This window comes from Euprymna scolopes, chromosome 43 (assembly GCF_053919585.1).
Source record: "Euprymna scolopes isolate OS-2025 chromosome 43, ASM5391958v1, whole genome shotgun sequence".
Classification (NCBI taxonomy): Eukaryota; Metazoa; Mollusca; class Cephalopoda; order Sepiida; family Sepiolidae; genus Euprymna; species Euprymna scolopes.
Window position 1 is genome coordinate 48956767 of NC_136524.1, and position 13987 is coordinate 48970753.

The 13987-nt window shown below is 35.7% G+C and overlaps 1 protein-coding gene across 1 annotated transcript in view; it reads right to left on the reverse strand.

Annotated features, from left to right (window-relative positions):
• LOC145268334 (ankyrin repeat domain-containing protein 27-like) overlaps nt 1-13987 on the reverse strand; it is a 93460-nt gene that overhangs the window by 36074 nt on the left and 43399 nt on the right. The window contains exons 5-9 of the mRNA XM_080123828.1: nt 10345-10400; nt 10039-10095; nt 8528-8592; nt 6967-7006; nt 3522-3638 (exon numbers count right to left, since the gene is read on the reverse strand). Of these exons, the coding sequence (XP_079979954.1) occupies nt 3522-3638; nt 6967-7006; nt 8528-8592; nt 10039-10095; nt 10345-10400 (335 nt within the window). The remainder of the gene's footprint in view (nt 1-3521; nt 3639-6966; nt 7007-8527; nt 8593-10038; nt 10096-10344; nt 10401-13987) is intronic.

Sequence of the window (13987 nt, forward strand, 5' to 3'; positions counted from 1 at the left end):
AGTCTCTGACAGCATAGACACAGCACTCACCCTCGACACTAGCGCATAAGTACATGTATTTGGTGACTTTAATGTTCACCACAAAAACTGGCTTGAATTCTTTACTCACACACATGCAGCGGGCAGCACAACACATAGTTTCGCTATATCTCACTCCCTATCACAAATGGTTATGTTTCCAACCTGTTCCCCTGACCAGCAAGAACAACACTCACCACTTCTAGATCTGTTTCTGACCACAGTTCCCGATGATTGTATAACAAATGCTGACAGCCCACTCGTGAACACTGATCATGCAGTGATAATGGTCAGAATCGCCCTAAACTCTAGACCCAAAACTGAAGAGCCAGTGCTCAAAACAACGAGATATTATAAAAAGGCTGACTGGGAAGCCATCAGAGATCTTATCAGAGATGCCCCATGGGAAAATATTTTTTCTCTTCCTGCTGAACCACTGAATGGTTCAAAACAGCAATTGAAGCACATGTTCCCATGCGGAAATTTTATAGCAAGCCCCACTCTGCCCAATGGTTTACTTCTACTTGCGCAACTGCCATTGCTCAAAGGCAGATTTAACCGACATAAGTCCAGTTCAAACAGACAGCAGTATATAGAAGCTAGAAGTAACGTTAAGAAAGAAATAGCGATAGCTAAGAGAGAATTTACTGAAACCACTAAAAAACGCATCGAAGCACAAAAATTAGGAACTCGTGTCTTCTGGAAAATCTACAACAGTGTAGTAAATAATGGGCAATCAACAATTCCCCCACTAACCAACAATCATGAGGTTGTTTGCTCAGCAACTGACAAGGCTAATATGCTTGCCAGACGGTTTGCCTCAAACTCCACACTGGACCCCCTTCCAACCACCCCCTGCCTGACTTTCCTTTGCGGACAGATGGCACGCTAGACGATCTAAAAATCATCCCTGCTCAGGTGCATGCTACCATAAAAAACCTTGACACTTCAAAAGCATGTGGATCTGATCTCATCCCAGCTGTGCTATTAAAAAAGTGCTCAGCCGAAATAGCTCCAGTTCTCTCCAAACTCTACAACAAATGCCTTAATGAATCTTGCTTTCCGGGCTGTCGGAAAACTGCTTCTGTGGTACCAGTATTCAAGAATTCTGGTGAAAGAACTGACCCATTAAATTATTGCCCCATTAACCCCCTCCAACATTTCGCTAAAATATTTGAGACCATAATTAACCATGCTCTAGTCCGGCACCTTACAGATGCTAAACTTCTGACTGACAAACAATATGGATTTAGACAAGCCCGTTCCACAGCAGACATCCTCACTGTAATCTCTGAGCGTATATACCATTCACTGGACAAAGCAGGGGAGGGCAGAGCAGTAGCTCTAGATATATCTAAGGCTTTTGACAGGGTATGGCATGAGGGTTTCCTCAGGAAAATTAAATCATACGGTATCACTGGTAGAATACTTAACATAATTAAATCCTTCTTAGATAAGAGAAAAATCCAGGTTGTCCTCGATGGTTGTACATCTAAACAATATGATATAAATGCGAGAGTGCCTCAGGGGTCTATCCTTGGACCTCTATTGTTCCTAATATCTATTAATGACTTCCCCGACAAAATTGCCTCTGAGATGGATATATATGCTGATGACACCATACTCTATAACAGGCATGACAGGAAAACAAATGAACACATAACTAAAGAAATGGCAAAAACACTAGAGGATGACCTCCAATCTGTAGTGGAATGGGGACAAAAATGGATGGTCACATTCTTCAATGCTGCCAAGACTAAACTGGTTTCCTTCAATAATTACAAGAAAGCTTCTCTGCCACCTATAGCAATGGCCAGTGACTCCCTGTCTGAGAGTACATCTTTCAAACTGCTTCGCCTAACATTCATAGGAAACATGAGTTGGAACAATTATATTGAAAACATTGCCAAGGCCGCTGCGAAGAAGGTCGGCTCTCTCTACCGTGCTAGAAAACTACTGACACCTGAAAGTATCCTGTACCTCTATAAGGCAACCATTCGCCCATGTATGGAGTATTGCTGTCATATTTGGGCTGGTGCATCTGCTGCTAGTCTCTCGCTCCTAGACAAGGTTCAAAAGAGAGTCGCCAATCTGATAGGCCCTGAACTGGCATCTAAGCTTCAGCCTCTGTCTCATCGACGAAATGTTGCATCCCTCTGCCTGTTCTACAAATATTTTAATGGTGAATGCTCTGCCGAACTGCAGACACTTGTGCCCCCACGACGAACACCCTCGACAAACCCGACAGGCAGCTAAATACCACCCCCACACTGTAGAGATCCCTAGATGTAAAAGATCTTTCTACTCCAGTAGTTTCTTCCCAAACCATTAGACTCCGGAATTCCATTCCAGGCCCCTGCTTCCCCAACTGTACTAACATGCAGAAGTTCAAGTGTAACGTGAACCGACATCTTGTTTCCTAAATCCCAACATAGTGTCCCAGTAGTTGCTGCCCCTGATAGTAGCCCCCTACACCAAAGTGGCAATGTGCATTGTTTGGGGTGAAAATGTAATTAAAAAAAAAAGAAAAAAAAAAGAAACATCTGTATGATGGACAAAACGAAAATATATTTAAAAAAAAAAAAAAAAAAAAAAAATCACTTAAATTAAGTAGTTTTATCTTTTTATAAAGAAAATCAAATTTTATAAGTAACTGAGAAGAGACTGTCTTACCTACCATTTTAAAGATTCAAGAAATGAATGGAGATAACTCAACAATAATTCAAACTAACCAGATTTATGTTGTAATTCATACAAATTCCCATTAATCACTTAAGAATTATTTTCTTTATAAAAACAAAACTATTTGATCAATTTACATAATTTTGGAATATGATATTTTCATTGTCACATCATAAAGTTTTCTATATTTTGGGGGAATTTTGGATAAGAACCAAATCATTTCCTCCAAGTGGGTTACACAAGTAAATGGAGGGCACTTGTGAATTTAATATTCCCTAGACACGTGTTCCTTTGGAGGAAGTCAGTTGAACTCATCCAGATTGTGTGCCCAACCAGAACAGGAGGAAGCAGATATTAGATGAACAGTCTTTATAGTAAGTTTAATTAATACAAATTAAGAAGCAGCCATCATTTTTTTTGTTTGTTTTAATATATTTCAGGTGAAAACATTATGTACTTACATGTCATGTCAAAATTAGTATAAATTACAAAAATTATGAAAAACGATCCAGTAGATGTGCTAGAAACAGTTTAAATAAAAAAATCAGCCACAATTACATTCCCAGATATCGTGTTTACAAATAATGGACTCTTAATTTAAGTCAGTTTAAGCCAAGAGTTATCTCCCTTATTTGTAATACTGCATTAGTCGCACAACTCTTCTACATTAAAATTCGATGATTAAATAAATCTGACCTTCTTGTAATTATTTTTTTACTGGATCATTTTTCGTAAAGTTTTTCGTAATTTCGCCAGAACACACCAGCACATAATAATGTTTTCACCTGAAATGCGTTGGTTTAAAAGAGGAAATTACTCACCTTCACAGAATCTTCTGATAAGTCCATAAGATATTTTGATGTGTTTTCTAGGAAATGAGGCAGCACCATATAATTTCGATGAAATTTTTTCAAATTGGTATCAATATCCCGGATAATCTGAGGTACAAAAAAAAAAAGAAGATTTTTATAACTTAATGATAAACCATATCGATACTCTTACATTGATGATAGAATAAGCAGGAAACACTAGTGTTTGTAGGTTAAAATAATAGCATGTGTCAGATGACGTCATGACCTGATTTACTTTAAATAGTTGAAAAACTGAATAAATTTCATGTATGTCGCGTTAGTTCAGTTGATTAGTGCGTTGGTTCATTATCTAAACGTTTTGGGTTTAAATCGTGGTGTGAGATGTCTTTTTTTTTTTTTTTTTTTTAAATTTAAATATTGAACCAGTGTTATTTAAGCCATTTTTCACGTAACGTTCGTTCTTCTGTTGTTTTTTTTACTTCGCTTATCCACCCCCGACCACACACCCAAAAACACCCGGGTACCCACCGATTTTTAAAATTTTAATATCGAAACAGGCTTATTTAAGCCATTTTTCACGTGTTCATCTTTCTGTTTTCATCGTTCGTTTGCCTTTCATTAGTTTTTTTGTGTTTTTTTCCCCGCTTAAGTGTCAACGTTGTTTTCTTTTTTTACTTCGCTTATAACAAACAAACCTACGTCGTCATCACGCTCGACGATTTCCAGCCGCGCACCCGTCAATTTGGTTCTTAAATAAATTCACACATCTTTCACTAACTCATTCTGGCCGGTCGATTTTATTTTCAAACTTCGCCTCAGGGCTTCCGGTTCGATCCTACCCTTCCGCCCCGGTTCTTTTTTATTTAACACCACACACACCTACAAACACCCGTGCAATGCCGGGTACCCCCGCTAGTCTATTATATAAAGGAAAGTTGTTCTATGTGTTTGTATGTCGACTAAAAACTTTTGTCAGATGCATCTGAGTCGAAACTGGTACCATCTTAAAGAGCAATGTCTTGGATGCATAATATGTGAAAATTAGAAAAAAAGATTAATTCTGTGGTGGTTAACTGGACCAGTTTTTGGAAGGGGGGGGGTCACTTTTTGCAGCGTGTTTTGAAACTATGTTTAAAAACGTTATTTTGCAGCATCATGATGTCATAAGCAGTCATGGTCATAACAGCAAGTGCCTTTGCCAGTAACTTTTTTCCTTTTCTTCCTTTCAGGATGAACCCAGCTGCCGCAAATCATTTTTTTTCTGTTGCATGGGGACTCGCTGCTATTTTGACTGAAAGAAAAATTGTTTGGATTCTTTTATTTATTTTTTTTAGAGGAGTGGAGGTTCCAGCTCACGGGCAACAAAAAGTGCTTCTTTTCGTATCCCTTCTGCTGAAATATCTGGTGGGGAGGTTGTCACGTACTTCATTTTTTTTTGGGGGGGGGCAATTCTGTTCTTTTATTTTTTTAAATTGTTCTGGTTAATTTTTAGTTATTTTTGTTTTATGGCATATCAACCCTTTTCAGGTTATTCAATGGCGAATTCAGTATTTTGAAGAAAACTTTTTTTAATAGAATATATTTGTTTTTTGCAAATCGGTTTCTATTTAACCCATAGTTGGGACCCTAACAGGTACTACCACTCCGGGTCAGAGTGGACCTGCGAGCAATGGCAATTAAAGGGTGGCTTCACACTTCCCAGAGCCCGCAAGCTGGGGCCTCACTCATCGGATATAGTTTAAGGTCATATACAGGACCTAAATTGTTCTGGAGTATCGATGAAAGTGCTCAATATTCTTAATATAGCAGGTGTGTCCAAACTTAACTTTATATCCACACAGTCAACGCTAGGTATCCATGCTAGTCTTCTATATATATATAAAAGCGAAAATGTGTGTTAGTGTGTGTGTATTTTTGTGTATGTCCACTAAAGGTTATTTTTGTCGGGCTTCTCGGTCAGCTCACTCCTTAAAACTTTTTATATGCTGTCTAAATCATAATATCTATGACTTAAGAACAAGGGTTGCGGCTATCTTGAATTTGTCTGACTTTTATGCGCTATTTTCGTCTTCGTTACGCTTTTCAATATAAAAAAAGCGAATGATGGGGGGGGGGGTGAAAAGAAACTGCCTTCCAGCACAAAACTAGGTCAAACATCATGCGGCTTAACTTTCTCGCACATGTCAATTTTACTTTATAAACACTTAAGACACTTATCACTTCCTCTCCCCTTGTAGTTAGATGGTTAGGTCTCAGGCTTTTTTTTTTCATTTCGTTTCCACCTTCACGTCAAGACTTCAGGGTTCAAGCTTATCTTCCTACTAAAACTTTTCTTTTACACCTCCACATATCCGGCCAACTGTTTTTTTATTTTGTTTTTTTTTTAAACAGGGTTGTTTTGATCTACCCCCCCCCTCCCCACCAACACACACCTCCAAAACACCCGGGCAATGCCGGGTATTCCTCCACTAGTCTATTATATAAAGAGCAAATGCCTGTGTTTGTGTGTTTGTATGTATATCTGCTAAAAACTTTTTAAATCTGCATCAAACAGGCACAAACGTGGCACTGTTAGACAAAGTGATCTCTCGGACAAATAATATCAAAAAATTGGAAAAAAAATAGTCATTTATTTTGTGCAGAAATGTTGTTTTATTTGAAGGTGATATAAAAATATTTGCTATGACACTGACTCTTAAACACGCATGTGCAAATGTGAGTTTCTAACTTTCTTTTTAAATAGATAAATTTGCAATGTGATAACATCATTAGTGTCTTAATCCGATGAATAGAGTGCTCGCTTACAGTGTTATCTTTTGCAAGTTTGCATCGAGCCTGCGCCATTTTTTTTTTACACAATAAGTATTTTCTATCCTATCTTAACACAATAAATATAAAAACGTTTATTTTTAACTTTTTTCCACTGCGTTCTTTTTTTATTTTTGTGTTTTCATCCATTTTACATTGTGACACAGCATTTTCGTGTTTTTAACCGTATCTTTTATTTTTAAAGTGCACGTAACCATTTCTTCAATTTGTTGTTTTACAACTGTCTGTCTCCATTTATTGCTTACAAATGTTGCTTTTGGTTTGCATTCTAGCTAATGCCACCCAAGTCACAATTTTTTTTACGATAAATTAGAATATCATATTTAAGCGGATTTTATGACCCCCCTTCCCTCATTGTTGCAATTTTTTTTTATATAAATTAAAATATATTTAAGCAAATTTTACCCCCCCCCCTCATCACAATTCTTTTTTTAATAACCATGCAATGTCGGCTGCACCCCTCCGCTAGTAATATTATAATCCCATATCTAGTTAAGTAGGTAAACGTAATGATTCCGAGCTATCCTGTATGATTTATCATTGAAATTTTACTCCAAAATCACATGTCTCGGTAAATTTTTTTTTTTGGGATTCTGATGGAGAAAAAAAAAACAAAAAAACTTACTGGTTGAAATTCTGGAAATGAGGCCAGCCATTTATGGCATCTGTTAAATAGAAATTCATAAAAGGGTTATTCAACTTGAATATAGTATTTTTATATGCGGTCTCATTAAAGTCTTCACATATCTTCTTAATTTGAATTCTATATCTAAATTACTATGTCTAGTAAAGTAGTTAAACCTAAAGATTTTGTTGGAAATATTTTAATCACTTTATCACCTTAGTCATTTTTGAAACATTATATACTATGGTGCCTAGGATTGGATACAATATTTTTATGCAAGGTCTCATTACAGTCTTCACATCCCTTTTTGATATGAATATTATATTCTAACTTTGATAATACTAAAGTAGTTAAACCTAAGGATTCTTTAGTAAATATTTTAATCCTTTTAAATTTATAAAAAAGATTATTAAACTTTAAACTGACTTGAATCTAACATTTGAAGAGTGTGACTGGAAAAGCAGTCATCTACCACACTGATGATTCCTGAAAAAGGATGAAACACACATATATATGTGGATAATCCGCCACCCACCCCAACCAGGCAATTCAATTAACAACCATCACAGTGGACGTGGGTGGCCTCTTCAGTTTCTGATAAGCAATACTTAACGACTTGAATGCCAAAGGGAAATAAATTTACCTCTGTAAACATCCAATATGTAAAATGTTTTTTGGACACCTATTTATCCAATTAAGGTAATATGTATACAACAGTTTATTTAAATTTCAACACAACCAAAATTCTTCTGTCAACCTATCTGACTGAATTATCAGCCAACTTCAAAAAACTGCTGAACAGCAGAATATAAGATAAAAAAAAAATAGAACATCGTATCACTCGCTCGCTATCAAGGTTTATCTACGTTCCCTTCGACAAAAGGTTTGGCGCTACCTGGCTATCCTTATACTAAAGTTTTCCCAACAACGAGAAAGAAATTAGATTTTCTTTCATGAAAAGGAAGTTTTAGCGAGCCAAATAATTTGCTATAATCTTTAGTGACCACTATTGTGAGGATTGTGTCCATTTGCCATTGTTTATGGTCTTTTTTTTTCTTTTTTTTTTTTTACATAGGCATCACCACTTATCGAGACCAAGAGGCCACTCGAGGATAAGGGTTAAGGGTATGATCTTGTCTGATCATTTCCTTCTGTCCTTTTTAGGATGCATGACCTTCCTTTTGCTGCTTAGTCTTAGGTCTCTGCAAGTGCTAATATAACCTTTTTTTTTTTTTAACGTGTTATTAGGACATTAAGTTTTGTGATGGACAATTTCTCAAGTAGCGCCTGACCTGATGTTCTGGATCTGCTCTGGCTTTTATGTTGCATATCCACCTAAACCTTGCCTTATTATCTCTTTGGAACCGTGCAAGTTATGCCTGTGTAGGCTCCAACACTCGATGCTATACAACAGCACTCTTCTTACACAGCTACCATAAATCTGGTGATAATTGGGGTAAGGTCTATCATAGTTCTAAAAATTTATATAAATGTATAAAACTTACTTATACTTATAAAAATTATACTTATAAAATTATACTTATAAATGTATAAAACTTACTCCTCTGCTGACTGTTTTGGCAATACAATCTCTGCAATATTTATTTTGTTATTGTTCTTGCTGGGCTGGAAAAAAAATTGTTTCAAGTTGAAAAGACTTAATATATATATATAAAAAAACAAAAAAAAAAAAAAAAAAAAAAAAAACATGCGTCAGACTGCTTTAAAAGTTTCTGAAGACTACTAAAGAAAACCTAGCTGGAATGTGTAAGAAGTTACTTGACTGCTTACAATATGTATCAACCCTGTCAACTGACTGCATAGAGAACAGGCGGGAGACATAGGCTAGCGTTGCTCACCCCAGAGTCTGGGACACTTAAAAACCAATCTCGCAGAGTAGAAAGTGGGCCTTGGGTTTATTTTTGTCAGCCTCCTAACACTCACTTCCATTATTTTGTCCTTTAGTCCTTCCTTACAGAAACACTAGAGAAAGACCTCCAATCTGTAGTGGAATGGGGACAAACATGGTTGGTCACATTCAATGCCGCCAAGACTAAACTAGTTTCATTCAATAATGACAAGAAACCCTCTCTACCACCTATAGCAATGGCCAACGACTCTTTATCTGAGAGTACATCTTTCAAACTCCTTGGCCTAACGTTTATAGGAAACATGAGTTGGAACAATTACATTGAAGGCATTGCCAGGGCCGCTGCAAGAAAGGTGGGCTCTCTCTACCGTGCTAGACAACTACTAACACCCGAAAGTATCCTGTACCTCTATAAGGCTACCATTCGTCCATGTATGGAGTACTGCTGTCACATTTGGGCTGGTGCATCTGCTACTAGTCTCTCGCTCCTTGACAAGGTTCAAAAGAGAGTCACAAACCTGATAGGCCCTGAACTGGCATCTAAGCTTCAGCCTCTGTCTCATCGACGAAATGTTGCATTCCTCTGCCTGTTCTACAAGTATTTTAATAGTGAATGCTCTGACGAACTGCAATCACTTGTGCCCCATGACGTGAGCACCCTCGACAAACCCGACAGGCTGCTAAATCCCACCCCCACACTGTAGAGATCCCTAGGTGTAAAAGATCTTTCTACTCCAATAGTTTCTTCCCCAGAACCGCTAGACTTTGGAATTCCATTCCAGATCCCTGCTTCCCCAACAGTACTGACGTGCAGAAGTTCAAGTGTAAGGTGAACCGACACCTTTCTGCCCAAATCCCTACATAGTACCCCAGTAGTTGTTGCCCCTGATAGTAGCCCCCTACACCAAAGTGGCAATTTGCCTTGTTTGGGGTGAAAATGTAATAAAAAAAAAAAAAAATTAAAAAGAAAAACATTCCATGAACAATGTTTCTGACAAAGGGGGAAAGAATTGCTGTTTTTGGATCCAGAGAAAACAGCAATTCTTCCCTCTTTGTCAGAATGCAAAGACTAAAAGAGAAAATAAGGGAAGCTGCCAAAAGTAAAACCAAGGACCACTTTCTGCTCTCCTTAAATTATATCTGTTTGATTACATATGCTATTAGGTTGACATAAGTTTGTATATATATATAATTATACCTACTTTTATGTTAGGATCCAGCGGTTTGTCTATAATGAGGATTCTGTATGGTTCATAATCCTGAAATAAATAAAAATATGAAATAAACACTGGAAGATAGTTTTTTGTTCATGTCCAGAATTTTCCTTTTATTAAAAAACAAAAAACAAACAAAAATCTGTATGACGTGCATATTTTTGTTTTTTAATTTTTAACATAGGGGAAATTCTAGACATTTGTATTTACTTTGGAAATCAATTACTAAAAGCCATCCATACCAACAAAAACAAACATTCAACCAATGATGACGAAGCAAAGAAACCTACAAACCTTGTTATATCCAATCTCTTCATTTAATATTTTTGTTCGAGAACAATCAACATCTCCTAAAAGAAAAGAAAAAAATTGTTTAAAAAAATAAAAATATCTACTTACAGATAAAAAATTTAGAAATTAAAAACAAAAAAAAAATATTGTGCCTAAAACATAAAAGAAAAAAAATGTTTTAAAATGAATCCTATCTAACCCTAACCCTTTTACTCTTCTCCCTGTGACGTCCCTGATACTTTGGTCATTCCTAGGTTTCAGGTGGTCATTTGGTATCTGCTCGCAAAATGGCTGCTGTTCTGTTGAAGACTGCAGCTATCAAAGGGTCCCATTTGGTCAGATTAACACTCACCTGACATTGTTAACATCATGGATGCAGACGTCTGGCATTGATCATAAGAGTTGTACAACTGAGAAGCAGTGGTCATTTTTAAACAAGAAAAAATGAATAACAATTCGACAGTTGTTCTTTTTTTTGTATAAAATTAATGAATAGATGTTACAATATTGAGTTAGATGAGAAAAAAAATGTCTAATTGTACTTTTTATTTAAAGTGTTTTGGATTGTTTCTTCTGGACGATTTTAGTTAGCGACAGTGACCCCCCCAAGTCTTGGGGGGGGGGGTTATCTCAGAATGACATGGATTCCTTGGGTAAGTAGACTTAAAATTGCTTACTTGTGTGTTTTTTTTTGATAATCTCTATGGCTCAATTGCATATAGAAATTATAAATTAATAACCTTTCTTTTTCAGCTTTCTCAATTCAGAGACGTTTGTATTTTAAGATTCTAGAAAATGCCTTATGACAGATTTGTCTATCACACCGTCCACTGACCTTGGTGATCCAAACTGTAAACTGTAAACAATCTAGATAGGATCACAGGTCACACCTGTAATTTTAATATTTCCATACCTGGGAAACCATTGTGTCTTGCTATATGTAACAAATTTGTAGCTTTTTTTTTTTCTTCTTTTCAATCTGACAATATAATCAAATACCAACAAGGCCACCAAGAGTGGCACACATATCGTTATACTAGTATATAAAGTAAAACTAACCGGTTTCTCACATTTTTTTTAGGGCCAATAGCTTTCTCCTAATATTTAATACTGGTTTGCCAATTATTTTTTGTGGAACATTGGCATATATTTAAAAAAAAAAAAAAAAATGTCTTTCAATTTAATAGTTATGTTTGGAGGGGGGGGGGCACTTATCAAGGCCTGGAGGTCATTTGAGGATAAGGGTTAATTTTTTTTTTTTTTAATTATAATTTATCCACATTGGAAGATTTTTCAAACGTATACCATCTTAAATAATGACCTACATAGCAGCAGTTAATATGAATCTGGCTGCAAAAGAGGGAAAGGAAGTCTTTGTGTCCTTTTCTCTTTCTTTCTCTTATTGCCTTAAAGAGAGGGAAAGAGGATGAGAAAAAATAGAGTTTGCTTTATGTATTGAATTATTATATCACCATATCGTCCTTGCCCGCTAGTGTATCATTCGTAGAGATGGTTTGTGAGTTTAGATATAATTATTTTTATTCTCATTTTCTTCAAAAATGATTTCAGGTTGCTTTGTTATACTGTGAGAAATTCTGCAGAAATAAGCAAGCTTTTTATTGGACGGTTTCTCTGTCCACGAATTTGTTTTAACCAATCAGATTGCATGTTATAACTGGCTGCCGAGAAAGTTCTTTGACGCCAAATTTTCTTTTCAGATCAGAATCCAGAAAGACGTCAAGTTGGACACACGTGGATTACTCACTCGAATCCAAAAGGATGCAGGGAGGAACAGACTGGATTTCTCACTCAAATCGAGGCAACAAAATTACTTGTTCCTTTGAGATGTTTTAAATACCCAAATGTGGAGCGGAACTTTATTATTGCAATTACCAATGCCCTTAAGTAGGGTGAATTTTTATTTCCACATTTGTGCTTCAATTTAATGTTTGTCAGGGCGAATTTTTAGGTCTACTGTTTGACCTGCCATTGGACAGTTTCTACATGGACTCCTCATGTATGCCCAGCTAGCAGCCCGACTTGGAAGTCAAATCAACATCTCCAACCTGCGCATTTCTTCATCAGCGAGAATCCTACCCAGCTTTTATCAAAGACGAACTATTATTCCCTTCGGGAATGTTACCAACCCATAATGGCAGATAGCTGAAGATGACACATCTTTTGCAACCATGGACCTTTTTTTACTTTAATAAAATTTACGTTGAAGTTTTAAGGTGAGCTTGTTGTAATTTTCTGTTTGTTTTTTTTTCCATTCTGGCAAAGGCAAAAACCTTGTGAGAGAGATCTCACTATACTTCTATTTTTTTTTTTTGTTGTTGCAATCTATAGAAATTAGGATCCTAGGTGACAGCGAGTATCTCTACTAGTTCTTATATAATTTAACTGGAAATGTTTATATTCATTCACATCTACTAAGTGGGACAAGAGTAATGGCAAGAAGATTGAATCCACCCTAGCTCCAGGGACTAGTTCTGCAACAAATGGGCATGAAGAAAAAGAAAGAGAGGGGGCGTAGTGTTATCATTTCATACTCCCCCTTCATCCACCATGTTGGGCTCGTTGATAACCATGCTATTGGTTAATTTAAATCTTATCCTGAACACAATTATCACATTTATTTCTTCTGTCAAGTGAAGCACTCTTTAGCCATGCTGAAGTAGTTTAATTGATTATAACAGCCTACTTACAGATTCTGTGTTAAAACTTCACCTGAGGCATAATTATTTCTAGTTTTACTATATATATATATATATATATATATATATATATATATATATATATATATATATATATGAGCAAACAGTTAATAAAACATGTTAAAAAACACTTTGAAAAAGAGTTAAAAACATATTTAATCTGAAAAGGAAACACTAGATAAGTGGATAGTCCTTAATCCGAGGAATTTCGAAGAAATACTTTCCTTCTCATCAGAGGGTAGGAATTAGCAAAATGCGGGATCGGATTTTGCATGCAAAAGTATTTGATGAAACAACAAGTAAAAGATCTTACTTGATAACAAAAAAGTGAAGCAGAGGGAATATGGTGAAGAAAAAGGTGATTTCACGTGAATGGATAGTCTGGTGGTGTATATATATATATATATATATATATATATATATATATATACACACACACACACACACACAGAAATAAAAAGGAACAAACTGAGTTATGTGTTCATCAATGTTTCATCTTTATTTTGAGACTTCCTAAATAATAAAGACAAAATGTTGAACACATAACTCGGTTTGTTCCTTTTTATTTCTCTATTTTGTCAGAATACTATTTCCATTATTCTCATCGTATATATATATATATATTTTTTTTTTTTTTCTGTGAAAACATGTTTTTCAATTATATTTCACCTTTTATTCATACCAATCCTTAATTTATGAAGCTCAATGTTATTAGAGAGCATATAACAAATAAATGACAAAAGTGTATATTCCAGAGTTCCAGATGTTGATCATCTTACAATTTATTCCTTTAAATACGTTAACATGCACAATTCTTTACAACAACTGTTTTGTAGCACAAAATCATTAATTTAATTATTATATCAATCAATGAATCTATTTTGCCCTTAACTCTTCTGAAGAAAAGGCCACAATCAATCCATTAAAAT